This window comes from Gouania willdenowi, chromosome 4 (assembly GCF_900634775.1).
Source record: "Gouania willdenowi chromosome 4, fGouWil2.1, whole genome shotgun sequence".
In the NCBI taxonomy this organism is placed as follows: Eukaryota; Metazoa; Chordata; class Actinopteri; order Blenniiformes; family Gobiesocidae; genus Gouania; species Gouania willdenowi.
In genome coordinates, this window is record NC_041047.1 from 38,612,168 (window position 1) to 38,630,545 (window position 18,378).

Below are 18,378 nucleotides of genomic sequence, written 5' to 3' on the forward strand. Positions count from 1 at the left end.
ATGAAAATATTTGTATAAATATTTTTGGTGTGGGCGTCTGAACCTTTTTTTTGACAGTATAACCTTTTTTAGATGGTAAAATTATCCGGAAGAGAATTAACAGGTAGTGGGAAAAGTTGATATCTTCTTTTCTTCTTTGAAATAAATATAGTACATTATTACATTTTGAGATTTTTTATTTTACAATTCATTACCTCACAAAAGTACCGAATAATTGCTACCATTGAGTACCGATACCGATTGACAGGTTCAAATGTGAAAGGTGCCCGTCTGTCTGTCTGTCTGTCTGTCTGTCTGTCTGTCTGTCTGTCTGTCTGTCTGTGTGTACTGTACGCGCACGCTGTTGTGTGTGATGTGCAGCTCAGCGTCTTTGTTTTTTACAGGGAATGTCCAGTGACACGGACAAAGAGAGCCACTCGTGTATTGTTCAGTACATCCTGTTTCCACCTCATTCCATCTCCACCAAGGACAGGTGAGAGCCCCCGCTGTTCCACACTGTAAAAGGATCCAACAAATTATGAACCGTGACAGAGGGTGGAGTTACACGCATGCATGCATGCCCACACGCACGCACACAGTCTAAATCAGTGCTGCTCATCTTGTTTAAAAACAAGTCACCACTCAAGTCTAAGGAAAAGGCGAGCTTTTTTTTAGAGCAGTGGTTCTCAAACTTTTCAGCCTGCGACCTCCAAAATAAAGGTCCCAGAGAGCGGGGACCCCCACTGTAGCTGAAGGTGGTTGAACACAGACATGAACAGTGAAGAGCAGTCATGTGGAGACAGGGCCATCTATAAGGGGGAACAAAGGAGAGATTTTTGGGGTCCATCCATAAATTCAGCAAAATGATGATCCATTGTTCTATGAATCTGTGATAACCACATTTATTTATTCATCTGAATAATATTCACTGTTATCCAAGAAGTTTATTATTTTTTGTTCTATAGTATATTGTCATCATAAAAATGTAAATCCTTCTTTTAATCAGAAATAAAATGGGTTAAAAGTGACCAAAAATGGTGGTAAAATGATATTTTAAAAATCACAGAAATTGGTTAAAATTAGCAAATTAAAGTGGCCAAGAACAGAAAAAAGGAGGTAAAAAGGGTTCAAAGTATCAATATTGGAACAATTACCAGTAGTTTTAACTGGCGAATAATGGGCATGACAAATGGTTAAAATTGGAAAAAATGACATTGAAATTTGATGTAATTTAGTATGATTAGGATGATGACCATTCCCACTGAAGTGTATTTCCAAGTTTCCCAAGATGCATTTGGAACCTACGACGACAAAAACCTGAAGCACACTGAGCCTAAATATCTCTGTTGATTCTCCACCTTTGAAAGTTCTGAAAGCATTTTAAGAAAAGTGATTAAGTAGAATATCAACATGTGCTCATTTAATCCATAAAACTCACAGAAACTCATTTCATTCACACATTTTAAAGATTCCCTGTTGTCCACCATTCGCTACTGACGAAACTTCCGGTTAATTTCAAAACAAGAGCCTTATTTACAAAAGTGTTAAAAAAACTAATGGAAGACAAGAAGAGATGCTTTTGTTTTGAAAAGGGGATGTGATCGCTTGAAATGCATCATGGGGCGGTTAAGTATGGGTCATTCCATGTCATTTCACAAATGGCCCATGCACTTTAGTCTCAAAAAATTCTGACATTTTTACCAATTGTTCCGTGATTATTTAATAGTTACACTGTACATTTTTAGTTTGATCAAATGAAGACTTTTTGAGATATGGACAATTTAGTGAGGGGGCTGTGTTTAGATTTTTGCTCGTTTTTATTTTTCTTCCATTTTCAGCTTCCAATATCTCAGAAACTACATCACATAGAAAACTGAAATTTGGTATAGTAATACAGCTCCACCTACTCTCTCAGAATATAGAAAAAGATCTGCTATACATTTTATTTAATGGACATGCCAGCTCCTCAAATTTGGAAAAAAAAGTTAGTGTATGTTTGGGTCTGGAACTTGTTTGGGCCTTCAGTAAACAACTTAGCATATGCCTCAGCTCCCTGAAATTTGATCATCTTTGAGTTACAGTGGGGCAAAAAAAGTATTTAGTCAGCCACCAATTGTGCAAGTACTCCCACTTAAAAAGATGAGAGAGGCCTGTAATTTTCATCTTAGTTATACCTCAACTTTGAGAGACAAAATGAAAAATCCACATCGTAGGATTGTTAATTAATTAATTGGTAAATCCCTCGGTAAAATAAGTATTTGGTCACCTACAAACAAGCAATATTTCTGGCTCTCACAGGCCTGTAACTTCTGTATTAATGGCACCTGTTTGAACTCGTTATCAGTATAAAAGACACCTGTCCACAACCTCAAACAGTCACACTCCAAACTCCACTATGGCCAAGACCAAAGAGCTGTCAAAGGACACCAGAAACAAAATTGTAGACCTGGACCAAGCTGGGAAGACTGAATCTGCAATAGGTAAGTAGCTTGGTGTGAATAAATCAACTGTGGGAGCAATTATTAGAAAATGGAAGACTTACAAGACCATTGATAATCTTCCTCGACCTGGGGCTTCACGCAAGATCTCACCCCGTGGGGTCAAAATGATCACAAGAACAGTGAGCAAAAATCCCAGAACCACATGGGGGGACGTAGTGAATAACCTGCAGAGAGCTGGGACCAAAGTAACAAAGGCTACCATCAGTAAAACACCATGCCGCCAAGGACTCAAATCCTGCAGTGCCAGACGTGTCCCCATGCTTAAGCCAGTACATGTCCAGGCCCGTCTGAAGTTTGCTAGAGCATTTGGATGATCCAGAAGAGGAATGGGCGAATGTCATATGGTCATATTGGAGGAGAAAGAACACCATACCTACTGTAAAGCATGGCGGTGGTAACATCATGCTTTGGGGCTGTTTCTCTGCAAAGGGACCAGGACGACTGATCTGTGTAAAGGAAAGAATGAATGGGGTCATGTATCGTGAGATTTTGAGTGAAAACCTCCTTCCATCAGCAAGGGTATTGAAGATGAAACGTGGCTGTGTCTTTCAGCACAACAATGATCCCAAACTCACAACAACAAAGGAGTGGCTTCGTAAGAAGCATTTCAAGGTCCTGGTGTGGCCTAGCCAGTCTCCAGATCTCAACCCCATAGAAAATCTTTGGAGGGAGTTGAAAGTCCGTGTTGCCCAGCGACAACCCCAAAACATCACTGCTCTAGAGGAGATCTGCATGGAGGAATGGACCAAAATACCAGCAACAGTGTGTGAAAACCTTGTGAGGACTTACAGAAAACATTTGACCACTGTCATTGCCAACAAAGGGTACATTACAAAGTAATGAGATTCACTTTTATTATAGACCAAATGCTTATTTTTCACCATAAATTGCAAATAAATGCATTAAAAATCCTACAATGTCATTTTCTGGATTTTTTTTTATCATTTTGTCTCTCATAGTTGAGGTATACCTATGATGAAAATTACAGGCCTCTCTCCTGACTATTTGCCCCACTGTATGCACAATGTCTGTTCTCATCACTAAAGTTTAGTCACATGCATTGGATCTTGGGTGACACGCTCTGGAAATCTAAATCAATACTCTTTTTTTTACTATTTTCATTGGCCCATAACTGCATGTAAGAATGTAAGAAAATATCTGATCTCTGTTTTAAATTATAGTATTGATTTGTAAAAACAATAAGTACACAGTGATGGTGTGAAATCATTAAGAGTTACTTGTTTTGGCTTTTTGTGGCCTCCAGTTTCTCCACAGATGATGACAATGATACTGAGGTGGAGGCTGTGGACGTGGACACTGAGCTGAGCCTGGTGACGGAGTGCTGGGTGGAACCACAGAGCGGCACAGTGCTCTCCTGCCCCGACCAACAAAGTCACTTTCAGAACCTCCAGTACCACAAGATTCCTCACGCCGTGAGTGCAGCAAAGCTATTAGAGAAATGACCTGTCTGTCTTTGATCTGTCTTCTTACTTAGGGTGCGTTCACACCGGATGCGTCACGAAGTGTTTGTTCGTCCAGAATACATACAAAGTCAATGGATAGATGCGTCCCAGATGCGAAATCTTTCCTCTGCGGTGGTGCGGTCCGATCCTCGCTTCAAGAGTGTTGGCTGTGCGAGCGTGCTCCCGATTTTTCATCATATTCACACATTCTCAATAGTTGAAAATATTGAACTCCTGCAACTGTTTCGCATGACGAAAGCCAATCAGAGTCTTTGTTGACGATGACGTCAGGCCGTCAACACGGACACCGGTCTGTTCACCCATTCAACCATAGAGTAGAAGCTGTGTGTGACCACCTGGAGCTGTATGACACGGCCTTTATAACCGGGACAGGACTAGGAAGGATTAGGCATGGAGGAGAATCAGTGAGGAGGTGGTAGTAGCAGGTAAAAGTTCTCTCTGTAGTTTTCAACTTTGAAAGTCGGCACTGAGCTAGGATAGCATTAGCCACTAATCACATCGGCTTTTTTCACTGGTGGTTTATGTTTATGAGAAGAGAAAAAGGAGCAAAGCTCCTCGCTTCAGCAGGCAGTGAAACTCAGTTGGATGTGTTGCTTGTGGGCGGTGCTTAGCTTCAAACGCGCATATGAAGCAAATGGGAACATTTTTTGACCCTGCGAAACCTGTGGTACGTTTTGTGCGGCAGACACGTCCGGTGCCACAGAAAACACATTCGGTGTGAACGCAGCATAAGGGTGGTTCTCAAACGTTTTTGGTTCTCGTACCCCCTTTCTCTTATTTCTGAAGCCAAGTCCCCCTTTGTCCAACTACAACATTTTACTTTGAAAACTATTTTAAAAAACTATAGAGCATAATGATAGAATGAACAAGTGATGACACACACTTTAAATAATTTTTATTTTGTAAATAATAACATAATAATAAACATTTTTTGGGTCGTGACCCCTTTTTAATATGAAGAATTTCTGGCGACCCCAAAGACATTTTTTTTCTAGAATTAGTTTTCGATCATCTTTGAGTTCAGATACTGTATATACAGTATATATATATATATATATATATATATATATATATATATATATATATATATACACACACATATATATATATATATATATATTTATTTTTTTTTACAGCACTTTAGTTAAACTATATTCACAAAAATACAGTTGTTTAAGATTGTTTTTTTTTTTTTTTTTTTTTTTTAATTAAAATAATAATTACAAACTAAAAAAAATGTATTTTGATTTTTCAGATATTTCAGGCGACCCCACTCGGGCTCCTGATCCCAAGGTTGACAAACACGGATTTAGTGGCTCCTGAATAGATTTATTTTTATGTTTTTTTTTTCTTTCTAGTCGTCTCATGCTTGGTGTGGGAGCAAGACTGACACCCTGTTGTGCCATCGCGTACTCCTAGGGATACACGTACCCCCATTTGAGAAACACTGATCCAGAGTATAGGTTGCACCTTTATATAGGTTTCTTTCTAAGAAAACTTTCAGTTTTCCACAAAAATCCACAAATAATTTGATCTAACTGATAAATCACTGGGTCAGCAGTTCACAATTAATTTAATCAGATTTGGTTTTTAGAATGGGTTAAATCTGGATAATGCGTTTATTCAAAATGGAAAGAAGGTTTCTGAAATCTGAGCAGATCACTGTTATTCAATTTTGGATTTTTTCGGGAGTAAAAAGAACTAAAGAAAATGAGGTTATTATTTTGTCACCCGCTTCTGAACAAAAGTGAAATATTTTAAGCTTTTGTCCTGTTTTTTTATGTTTATGTTGTGCCAGTCCAACTCAGTGTGGTGGGTGGCGGTGTGGGGAGGAGCCGAGTCCTACTGGAAACTGAAATCAGGATCTCCATAAAGCTCGTCATTAGAAGGAAGTGTGAAGTGCTATAAAACTTCCTGGTAGATGCTGCGATGGCAGTCGGCTTCATTCTGTGGCTCTCCTCCACTTTTCCTCCAGACTCTGGACCTTGATTTTAAAATGACATGCAAAATGTCCACAGTGAAGAAATAAAGGCTTAAAATATTTCACTCTTTGTAATGGATCTAAATAAGTATAGTTTGTAGTCGTCTTAAAGAAATAAAATTGATTAAAAGTAATCAGAAATGGTGGTGAAATGTGATTTTAAAAACCACAGGAATTAGTTAAAGGTTGTAAGTTAGAGTGGCCAAAATCAGACAATTTGTTTAAATTGGCAAATAATGGACATGACAAATTGGGAATGTGGTTGAATTGGCAAAAATAAGCATGAAATAGGGTGAAAAGAGCAATAATGGATCAACATATGCATTAAAAGGAGCAAAAATACGGCAAGAAAAAGTGATGAAAATAGGCTAAAATATGGCAAGTTTAGTGTAGTTGCAGAGAAATGGTAAAAATAAGCAAAAATGGGCTGAAATTGTTCAGAAAATAATTTTAATTTCTTGAAGGCATCTGGACACCCCCTCCCAGTGTCTCGTGATCCCAATTTTGGTCCTGACCCTCAGGTTGAGAACCCCTACTTTAGCGTAAGGTGACACTTTGTCTTGTTTTAGATCTTCCCTAAGGATCTGAGCTGTATGTCCACCATGATGACGTTTGAGTATGTGAGTCAGCTGTGTCGGAACAAGGACCAGGTCTGTTGTCTGCCCTCCAGACTGAAAGACACCAAAGGTAACAAGCCTCAGAGTTCACTGTCCAATGCTGAACTCCAGACAAACGCTGTGTGTGTGTGTGCGTGTGCGTGCGTGCATAGGGCTGACCTCTGAGGACAACATCTCCATAGTTCCTTTCCAGTTTGACCTCATCCAGCTGCTCCCCAGATGCCAGCAGGTGGAACTTTTCTTCCTGACGTTCAGCACAGGTACGTTGACCTCCTCCTGCTCCACAGCAGCAGTAACACAGACAGTCCCAGTTGGACCGTGGCTCCCCATGTGTCTCTGCCAAGGTTGGGATCAATTGCATTTTTACATTACAATTACATCTTTAATTATCCATGTTAAATTTCAACTCCATAATGATTACCATGACTGGCATTTTTCCCAATTATAATTAAAATAACAAATATAATTTCCCCCACCTCAAAGTCAATTACAATTACTAAAGTTCAAATTCAGTTAACCACAATTACTGATCCTGAAATAAATAACTCCATAAAACTTAATCTCCTCTTGTGTTAGCTTTCTTTTAGCATTTGAATTCGAATGTAAATTATTGATTAATTAAATGTACATTATTGCACATTAATAAACAGAGTCAGCTGTAAAATGCACCAAAAAATATGCTAGTCATCTAATATGTTTTTCATCTCTTGGTTTCCTTGTTAGGCTTCATAATAAATGAAAATATTGGTTTTAATATTTTTGGTGTCGGTGTCTGAACCTTTTTTGTCAGTATCAGGGTCGGGGTCAATTATAATTGTAATCGCATAATTAATAATTACAATTATGGCGTACTTATAATTGTTATTAAAAAAATGTCACTGTTGTAATCACAATTAAATTGTCATTTAGTTTACATAATTAGGTTCCGATGTCCCAGAATGGGACAGAGGAACCTATTGTTTTCGCTTTTATTTCCTATTATTATTTATTAGGTTCCGATGTCCCAGAATGGGACAGAGGAACCTATTGTTTTCGCTATTATATCGTTTTATTATTATACCCCGCCCGCCTTTGATCGCTAATTCGACCCCCTAAAAATGCCCGAAAACTCACCGAAATTTGCACGCACCTCAGGCCTGGCGAAAAATTTGATAATTAGGTGGCGTGAAAAAAAACGGACAGAAAACGCACGCGTAGCGTGCGTTTTCGCCGCCAAAAAAACGATGGAACCGCACGACCGCCAGGTTTGACCGATATGTACGAAAAACGCCACGTGTAGTCTCCGCCCCAGAATGAGCAAAAAGTTACATTGTGACCCCGCCCAAAACCAAACAGGAAGTCAGCCATCTTGGGTCAAAGGTCAAAAATGGCGTTTCGCCCTCGAAACGCATCTGCGCGAACTAGTCTGAGGGGATTCATCCGATTCGCTTAAAACTTGGCAACACCACATAGGACCCATTGAAGATGAAAAGTTATCAAAAGAATTTTCGTATCTGTCACGGTTTGGTCGTGGCGCCGCCACAAAAATGCAATGCTAATTTTCGTTAGCACGCAAAAAATTCCAAATCTCCATAACTCTGACACACAAACTTCGATCAGCTTCAAATTTCACACAAAGGACATGTGCCCAAGCTTGGTCATGACTGCTTTGAAACATTTCCCATCATGCCTTGTGTTTTCGACCGGTGTCATTTAAGGTCATGTACACGGTTAGCATTTACAGGACGCCGTTCTAGGAAAAAGCTTATAACTCTAGAATGCAAAGTTCAAACTGCTTCATATTTGATACACATGATGACCGTACAGCCATTAACAAAACTCGAGCACCAATTTACCCATAATGCCTTGCGTTCTCAGAGGGCGCCGCTTCTGTGGTCGTCCAACACGAGCATCTGTAGCGGACAGACAATATGTCGTGTTGACTTCAAAACACTTTAGGATGAACCTACACAGAGGGGAGCAAATTGCTATGGAAGAAAAAACAGGCTGTGAGCAGTGGGAGGGGCCTATAATGACACGGGAGAATCCTTCGCCATCAGCACGCTATAATAGGAAAATGCTTATAACGCTTCAATGCAAAGTTCAAAGTGCTTCATATTTGATACACACGATGATTGTCCATCCATAAACAACGCTCGATGACCAAATTACCCATCATGGCCAGTGGGAGGGGCCTATAATGACACACGAAAATCCCTCGCCATAACTACGCCGTTATACGAAAACGCTTATAACTCTAGAATGCAAAGTTCAAACTGCTTCATATTTGATAAACACGATTACTGTTCAGAGCTAAACAACAAACGATAACCAATTTACCCACAATGCCTTGCGTTCTCAGAGGGCGCCGCTTCTGTGGTCGTCCTACACGAGCAGCTGTAGCGGACAGACGATATGTCGTGTTGACTTCAAAACACTGTAGGATGAATCTTATTAGATGGAAGCACATTGCTATGGCAAATAGAGCAGGCTGTGAAAAGTGGGAGGGGCCTATCATGACACAGGAAAATCCCTCGCCATAACAACGCCGTTATACGAAAACGCTTATAACTCTAGAGTGCAAAGTTCAAACTGCTTCATATTTGATACACACGATCACTGTCCACAGCTAAACAACAAACGATAACCAATTTACCCACAATGCCTTGCGTTCTCAGAGGGCGCCACTTATGTGGTCGTCCTACACGAGCAGCTGTAGTGGACAGACGATATGTCGTGTTGACTTCAAAACACTGTAGGATGAATCTTATTAGATGGAAGCACATTGCTATGGCAAATAGAGCAGGCTGTGAAAAGTGGGAGGGGCCTATCATGACACAGGAAAATCCCTCGCCATACCTACGCCGTTATACGAAAACGCTTATAACTCTAGAATGCAAAGTTCAAACTGCTTCATATTTGATACACACGATCACTGTCCAGAGCTAAACAATACACAATGACCAATTTACCCACAATGCCTTGCGTTCTCTGAGGGCGCCGCTTCTGTGGTCGTCCAACACGAGCATCTGTAGCGGACAGACGATATGTCGTGTTGACTTCAAAACACTGTAGGATGAACCTACACAGAGGGTAGCAAATTGCTATGGAAGAAAAAACAGGCTGTGATCAGTGGGAGGGGCCTATAATGACACGGGAGAATCCTTCGCCATCAGCACGCTATAATAGGAAAATGCTTATAACGCTTCAATGCAAAGTTCAAACTGCTTCATATTTGAGACACACGATGATTGTCCATCCATAAACAATGCTCGATGACCAAATTACCCATCATGGCCAGTGGGAGGGGCCTATAATGACACACGAAAATCCCTCGCCATAACTACGCCATTATACGAAAATGCTATAACTCTAGAGTGCAAAGTTCAAACTGCTTCATATTTGATACACACGATGATTGTCCATCCATGAACAACGCTCGATGACCAAATTACCCATCATGGCCAGTGGGAGGGGCCTATAATGACACAGGAAAATCCTTCGCCATAACTACGCCGTTATACGAAAACGCTTACAACTCCAGAATGCAAAGTTCAAAGTGCTTCATATTTGATACACATGATGACCGTACAACCCCAAACAACAAACGATAACCAAAAACACCCACAATGCTTTGCGCTCTCAGAGGGGGCCGCTTCTTGGGCCGTCCTACGCCAGCAGCTCTGGCAGAAAGACGACATGTCGTGTTGACTTCAAAACACTGTAGGATGAATCTTATTAGATGGAAGCACATTGCTAAGGCAAATAGAGCAGGCTGTGAAAAGTGGGAGGGGCCTATCATGACACAGGAAAATCTTTCGCCATTTCTTGGTAAATGCAATATCTCAGTTGTTTTTACACCAATTTACACCAAATTTGCTCAGGCCAATTCCCAAAACAGTGGTATACGTGACCGTGGGTTACCGCCCCCGGCCGCTTCATCGGAACCTATGACGCCGCTCGCGGCTTTAATTAGGTTCCGATGTCCCAGAATGGGACAGAGGAACCTATTGTTTTCGCTATTATATCGTTTTATTATTATACCCCGCCCGCCTTTGATCGCTAATTCGACCCCCTAAAAATGCCCGAAAACTCACCGAAATTTGCACGCACCTCAGGCCTGGCGAAAAATTTGATAATTAGGTGGCGTGAAAAAAAACGGACAGAAAACGCACGCGTAGCGTGCGTTTTCGCCGCCAAAAAAACGATGGAACCGCACGACCGCCAGGTTTGACCGATATGTACGAAAAACGCCACGTGTAGTCTCCGCCCCAGAATGAGCAAAAAGTTACATTGTGACCCCGCCCAAAACCAAACAGGAAGTCAGCCATCTTGGGTCAAAGGTCAAAAATGGCGTTTCGCCCTCGAAACGCATCTGCGCGAACTAGTCTGAGGGGATTCATCCGATTCGCTTAAAACTTGGCAACACCACATAGGACCCATTGAAGATGAAAAGTTATCAAAAGAATTTTCGTATCTGTCACGGTTTGGTCGTGGCGCCGCCACAAAAATGCAATGCTAATTTTCGTTAGCACGCAAAAAATTCCAAATCTCCATAACTCTGACACACAAACTTCGATCAGCTTCAAATTTCACACAAAGGACATGTGCCCAAGCTTGGTCATGACTGCTTTGAAACATTTCCCATCATGCCTTGTGTTTTCGACCGGTGTCATTTAAGGTCATGTACACGGTTAGCATTTACAGGACGCCGTTCTAGGAAAAAGCTTATAACTCTAGAATGCAAAGTTCAAACTGCTTCATATTTGATACACATGATGACCGTACAGCCATTAACAAAACTCGAGCACCAATTTACCCATAATGCCTTGCGTTCTCAGAGGGCGCCGCTTCTGTGGTCGTCCAACACGAGCATCTGTAGCGGACAGACAATATGTCGTGTTGACTTCAAAACACTTTAGGATGAACCTACACAGAGGGGAGCAAATTGCTATGGAAGAAAAAACAGGCTGTGAGCAGTGGGAGGGGCCTATAATGACACGGGAGAATCCTTCGCCATCAGCACGCTATAATAGGAAAATGCTTATAACGCTTCAATGCAAAGTTCAAAGTGCTTCATATTTGATACACACGATGATTGTCCATCCATAAACAACGCTCGATGACCAAATTACCCATCATGGCCAGTGGGAGGGGCCTATAATGACACACGAAAATCCCTCGCCATAACTACGCCGTTATACGAAAACGCTTATAACTCTAGAATGCAAAGTTCAAACTGCTTCATATTTGATAAACACGATTACTGTTCAGAGCTAAACAACAAACGATAACCAATTTACCCACAATGCCTTGCGTTCTCAGAGGGCGCCGCTTCTGTGGTCGTCCTACACGAGCAGCTGTAGCGGACAGACGATATGTCGTGTTGACTTCAAAACACTGTAGGATGAATCTTATTAGATGGAAGCACATTGCTATGGCAAATAGAGCAGGCTGTGAAAAGTGGGAGGGGCCTATCATGACACAGGAAAATCCCTCGCCATAACAACGCCGTTATACGAAAACGCTTATAACTCTAGAGTGCAAAGTTCAAACTGCTTCATATTTGATACACACGATCACTGTCCACAGCTAAACAACAAACGATAACCAATTTACCCACAATGCCTTGCGTTCTCAGAGGGCGCCACTTATGTGGTCGTCCTACACGAGCAGCTGTAGTGGACAGACGATATGTCGTGTTGACTTCAAAACACTGTAGGATGAATCTTATTAGATGGAAGCACATTGCTATGGCAAATAGAGCAGGCTGTGAAAAGTGGGAGGGGCCTATCGTGACACAGGAAAATCCCTCGCCATACCTACGCCGTTATACGAAAACGCTTATAACTCTAGAATGCAAAGTTCAAACTGCTTCATATTTGATACACACGATCACTGTCCAGAGCTAAACAATACACAATGACCAATTTACCCACAATGCCTTGCGTTCTCTGAGGGCGCCGCTTCTGTGGTCGTCCAACACGAGCATCTGTAGCGGACAGACGATATGTCGTGTTGACTTCAAAACACTGTAGGATGAACCTACACAGAGGGTAGCAAATTGCTATGGAAGAAAAAACAGGCTGTGATCAGTGGGAGGGGCCTATAATGACACGGGAGAATCCTTCGCCATCAGCACGCTATAATAGGAAAATGCTTATAACGCTTCAATGCAAAGTTCAAACTGCTTCATATTTGAGACACACGATGATTGTCCATCCATAAACAATGCTCGATGACCAAATTACCCATCATGGCCAGTGGGAGGGGCCTATAATGACACACGAAAATCCCTCGCCATAACTACGCCATTATACGAAAATGCTATAACTCTAGAGTGCAAAGTTCAAACTGCTTCATATTTGATACACACGATGATTGTCCATCCATGAACAACGCTCGATGACCAAATTACCCATCATGGCCTGTGGGAGGGGCCTATAATGACACAGGAAAATCCCTCGCCATAACTACGCCGTTATACGAAAACGCTTACAACTCCAGAATGCAAAGTTCAAAGTGCTTCATATTTGATACACATGATGACCGTACAACCCCAAACAACAAACGATAACCAAAAACACCCACAATGCTTTGCGCTCTCAGAGGGGGCCGCTTCTTGGGCCGTCCTACGCCAGCAGCTCTGGCAGAAAGACGACATGTCGTGTTGACTTCAAAACACTGTAGGATGAATCTTATTAGATGGAAGCACATTGCTAAGGCAAATAGAGCAGGCTGTGAAAAGTGGGAGGGGCCTATCATGACACAGGAAAATCTTTCGCCATTTCTTGGTAAATGCAATATCTCAGTTGTTTTTACACCAATTTACACCAAATTTGCTCAGGCCAATTCCCAAAACAGTGGTATACGTGACCGTGGGTTACCGCCCCCGGCCGCTTCATCGGAACCTATGACGCCGCTCGCGGCTTTAATTATTATTATTATTATACCCCGCCCGCCTTTGATCGCTAATTCGACCCCCTAAAAATGCCTGAAAACTCACCGAAATTTGCACGCACCTCAGGCCTGGCGAAAAATTTGATAATTTGGTGGCGTGAAAAAAAACGGACAGAAAACGCACGCGTAGCGTAGCGTAGCGTGCGTTTTCGCCGCCAAAACAAACGATGGAACCACACGACCGCCAGGTCTGACCGATTTGCACGAAAATCGCCACATGTAGTCTTCGCCCCAGAATGAGCAAAAAGTTACATTGTGACCCCGCCCAAAACCAAACAGGAAGTCAGCCATCTTGGGTCAAAGGTCAAAAATGGCGTTTCGCCCTCGAAACGCATCTGCGCTATCTAGTCTGAGGGGATTCATCCGATTCGCTTAAAACTTGGCAACACCACATAGGACCCATTGAAGATGAAAAGTTATCGAAAGAATTTTTGTATCTGTCACGATTTGGTCGTGGCGCCGCCACAAAACTGCAATGCTAATTTTCGTTAGCACGCAAAAAATTCCAAATCTCCATAACTCTGACACACAAACTTCGATCAGCTTCAAATTTCACACAAAGGACATGTGCCCAAGCTTGGTCATGACTGCTTTGAAACATTTCCCATCATGCCTTGTGTTTTCGACCGGTGTCATTTAAGGTCACGTACACGGTTAGCATTTACAGGACGCCGTTCTAGGAAAAAGCTTATAACTCTAGAATGCAAAGTTCAAACTGCTTCATATTTGATACACATGATGACCGTACAGCCATTAACAAAACTCGAGAACCAATTTACCCATAATGCCTTGCGTTCTCAGAGGGCGCCACTTCTGTGGTCGTCCAACACGAGCAGCTGTAGCGGACAGACGATATGTCGTGTTGACTTCAAAACACTGTAGGATGAACCTACACAGAGGGGAGCAAATTGCTATGGAAGAAAAAACAGGCTGTGATCAGTGGGAGGGGCCTATAATTACACGGGAGAATCCTTCGCCATCAGCACGCTATAATAGGAAAATGCTTATAACGCTTCAATGCAAAGTTCAAACTGCTTCATATTTAATACACACGATGATTGTCCATCCATAAACAACGCTCAATGACAAAATTATCCATCATGGCCAGTGGGAGGGGCCTATAATGACACAAGAAAATCCCTCGCCATTAATACGCCGTTATACGAAAACGCTTATAACTCTAGATTGCAAAGTTCAAACTGCTTCATATTTGATACACACGATCACTGTCCAGAGCTAAACAACAAACGATAGCCAATTTACCCACAATGCCTTGCGTTCTCAGAGGGCGCCGCTTCTGTGGTCGTCCTACACGAGCAGCTGTAGTGGAAAGACGATATGTCTTGTTGACTTGAAAACACTGTAGGATGAATCTTATTAGATGGACGCACATTGCGATGGAAAATATACCAGGCTGTGAAAAGTGGGAGGGGCCTATCATGACACAGGAGAATCCTTCGCCATCAGCACGCTATAATAGGAAAATGCTTATAACGCTCCAATGCAAAGTTCAAACCGCTTCATATTTGATACACACGATGATTGTCCATCCATAAACAACGCTCGATGACCAAATTACCCATCATGGCCAGCGGGAGGGGCCTATAATCACACACGAAAATCCCTCGCCATAACTACGCCGTTATACGAAAACGCTTATAACTCTAGAGTGCAAAGTTCAAACTGCTCCATATTTGATACACATGATGACCGTACAGCCGTAAACAAAACTCGAGAACCAATTTACCCATAATGCCTTGCGTTCTCAGAGGGCGCCGCTTCTGTGGTCGTCCAACACGAGCAGCTGTAGCGGACAGACGATATGTCGTGTGGACTTCAAAACACTGTAGGATGAATCTTATTAGATGGAAGCACATTTCTATGGCAAATAGAGCAGGCTGTGAAAAGTGGGAGGGGCCTATCATGACACAGGAAAATCCCTCGCCATAACTACGCCGTTATACGAAAACGCTTATAACTCTAGAGTGCAAAGTTCAAACTGCTTCATATTTCATACACACGATCACTGTCCAGAGCTAAACAACAAACGATAACCAATTTACCCACAATGCCTTGCGTTCTCAGAGGGCGCCGCTTCTGTGGTCGTCCAACACGAGCAGCTGTAGCGGACAGACGATATGTCGTGTTGACTTCAAAACACTGTAGGATGAACCTTATTAGATGGAAGCACATTGCTATGGCAAATAGAGCAGGCTGTAAAAGTGGGAGGGGCCTATCATGACACAGGAAAATCCCTCGCCATACCTACGCCGTTATACGAAAACGCTTATAACTCTAGAGTGCAAAGTTCAAACTGCTTCATATTTGATACACACGATCACTGTCCAGAGCTAAACAACAAACGATAACCAATTTACCCACAATGCCTTGCGTTCTCAGAGGGCGCCGCTTCTGTGGTCGTCTTACACGAGCAGCTGTAGCGGACAGACGATATGTCGTGTTGACTTCAAACACTGTAGGATGAACCTACACAGAGGGGAGCAAATTGCTATGGAAGAAAAAACAGGCTGTGATCAGTGGGAGGGGCCTATAATGACACGGGAGAATCCTTCGCCATCAGCACGCTATAATAGGAAAATGCTTATAACGCTTCAATGCAAAGTTCAAACTGCTTCATATTTGAGACACACGATGATTGTCCATCCATAAACAACGCTCGATGACCAAATTACCCATCATGGCCAGTGGGAGGGGCCTATAATCACACACGAAAATCCCTCGCCATAACTACGCCGTTATACGAAAACGCTTGCAACTCCAGAATGCAAAGTTCAAAGTGCTTCATATTTGATACACACGATCACTGTCCAGAGCTAAACAACAAACGATAACCAATTTACCCACAATGCCTTGCGTTCTCAGAGGGCGCTGCTTCTGTGGTCGTCCTACGCCAGCAGCTCTAGCGGCAAGACGACATGTCGTGTTGACTTCAAAACACTGTAGGATGAATCTTTTTAGATGGAAGCACATTGCTATGGCAAATAGAGCATGCTGTGAAAAGTGGGAGGGGCCTATCATGACACAGGAAAATCCTTCGCCATAACTACGCCGTTATACGAAAACGCTTACAACTCCAGAATGCAAAGTTCAAAGTGCTTCATATTTATTACACATGATGACCGTACAGCCCCAAACAACAAACGATAACCAAAAACACCCACAATGCCTTGCGCTCTCAGAGGGCGCCGCTTCTTGGGCCGTCCTACGCCAGCAGCTCTAGCGGCAAGACGACATGTTGTGTTGACTTCAAAACACTGTAGGATGAATCTTATTAGATGGAAGCACATTGCTATGGCAAATAGAGCAGGCTGTGAAAAGTGGGAGGGGCCTATCATGACACAGGAAAATCCCTCGCCATAACTACGCCGTTATACGAAAACGCTTATAACTCTAGAGTGCAAAGTTCAAACTGCTTCATATTTGATACACACGATCACTGTCCACAGCTAAACAACAAACGATAACCAATTTACCCACAATGCCTTGCGTTCTCAGAGGGCGCCACTTATGTGGTCGTCCTACACGAGCAGCTGTAGTGGACAGACGATATGTCGTGTTGACTTCAAAACACTGTAGGATGAATCTTATTAGATGGAAGCACATTGCTATGGCAAATAGAGCAGGCTGTGAAAAGTGGGAGGGGCCTATCATGACACAGGAAAATCCCTCGCCATACCTACGCCGTTATACGAAAACGCTTATAACTCTAGAATGCAAAGTTCAAACTGCTTCATATTTGATACACACGATCACTGTCCAGAGCTAAACAATACACAATGACCAATTTACCCACAATGCCTTGCGTTCTCTGAGGGCGCCGCTTCTGTGGTCGTCCAACACGAGCATCTGTAGCGGACAGACGATATGTCGTGTTGACTTCAAAACACTGTAGGATGAACCTACACAGAGGGTAGCAAATTGCTATGGAAGAAAAAACAGGCTGTGATCAGTGGGAGGGGCCTATAATGACACGGGAGAATCCTTCGCCATCAGCACGCTATAATAGGAAAATGCTTATAACGCTTCAATGCAAAGTTCAAACTGCTTCATATTTGAGACACACGATGATTGTCCATCCATAAACAATGCTCGATGACCAAATTACCCATCATGGCCAGTGGGAGGGGCCTATAATGACACACGAAAATCCCTCGCCATAACTACGCCATTATACGAAAATGCTATAACTCTAGAGTGCAAAGTTCAAACTGCTTCATATTTGATACACACGATGATTGTCCATCCATGAACAACGCTCGATGACCAAATTACCCATCATGGCCTGTGGGAGGGGCCTATAATGACACAGGAAAATCCTTCGCCATAACTACGCCGTTATACGAAAACGCTTACAACTCCAGAATGCAAAGTTCAAAGTGCTTCATATTTGATACACATGATGACCGTACAACCCCAAACAACAAACGATAACCAAAAACACCCACAATGCTTTGCGCTCTCAGAGGGGGCCGCTTCTTGGGCCGTCCTACGCCAGCAGCTCTGGCAGAAAGACGACATGTCGTGTTGACTTCAAAACACTGTAGGATGAATCTTATTAGATGGAAGCACATTGCTAAGGCAAATAGAGCAGGCTGTGAAAAGTGGGAGGGGCCTATCATGACACAGGAAAATCTTTCGCCATTTCTTGGTAAATGCAATATCTCAGTTGTTTTTACACCAATTTACACCAAATTTGCTCAGGCCAATTCCCAAAACAGTGGTATACGTGACCGTGGGTTACCGCCCCCGGCCGCTTCATCGGAACCTATGACGCCGCTCGCGGCTTTAATTATTATTATTATTATACCCCGCCCGCCTTTGATCGCTAATTCGACCCCCTAAAAATGCCTGAAAAC

The 18,378-nt window shown here is 42.5% G+C and overlaps 1 protein-coding gene across 8 annotated transcripts in view; it reads left to right on the plus strand.

Moving 5' to 3' along the window:
• Positions 1-18,378, plus strand: part of szt2 (SZT2 subunit of KICSTOR complex) — a 197,923-nt gene that overhangs the window by 37,236 nt on the left and 142,309 nt on the right. For all 8 annotated transcript variants that reach the window (XM_028445251.1, XM_028445256.1, XM_028445254.1 and 5 more), the window contains exons 18-21: positions 384-472; positions 3,745-3,913; positions 6,515-6,632; positions 6,715-6,822. In XM_028445251.1, coding sequence (XP_028301052.1) covers positions 384-472; positions 3,745-3,913; positions 6,515-6,632; positions 6,715-6,822 — 484 coding nt within the window. The remainder of the gene's footprint in view (positions 1-383; positions 473-3,744; positions 3,914-6,514; positions 6,633-6,714; positions 6,823-18,378) is intronic.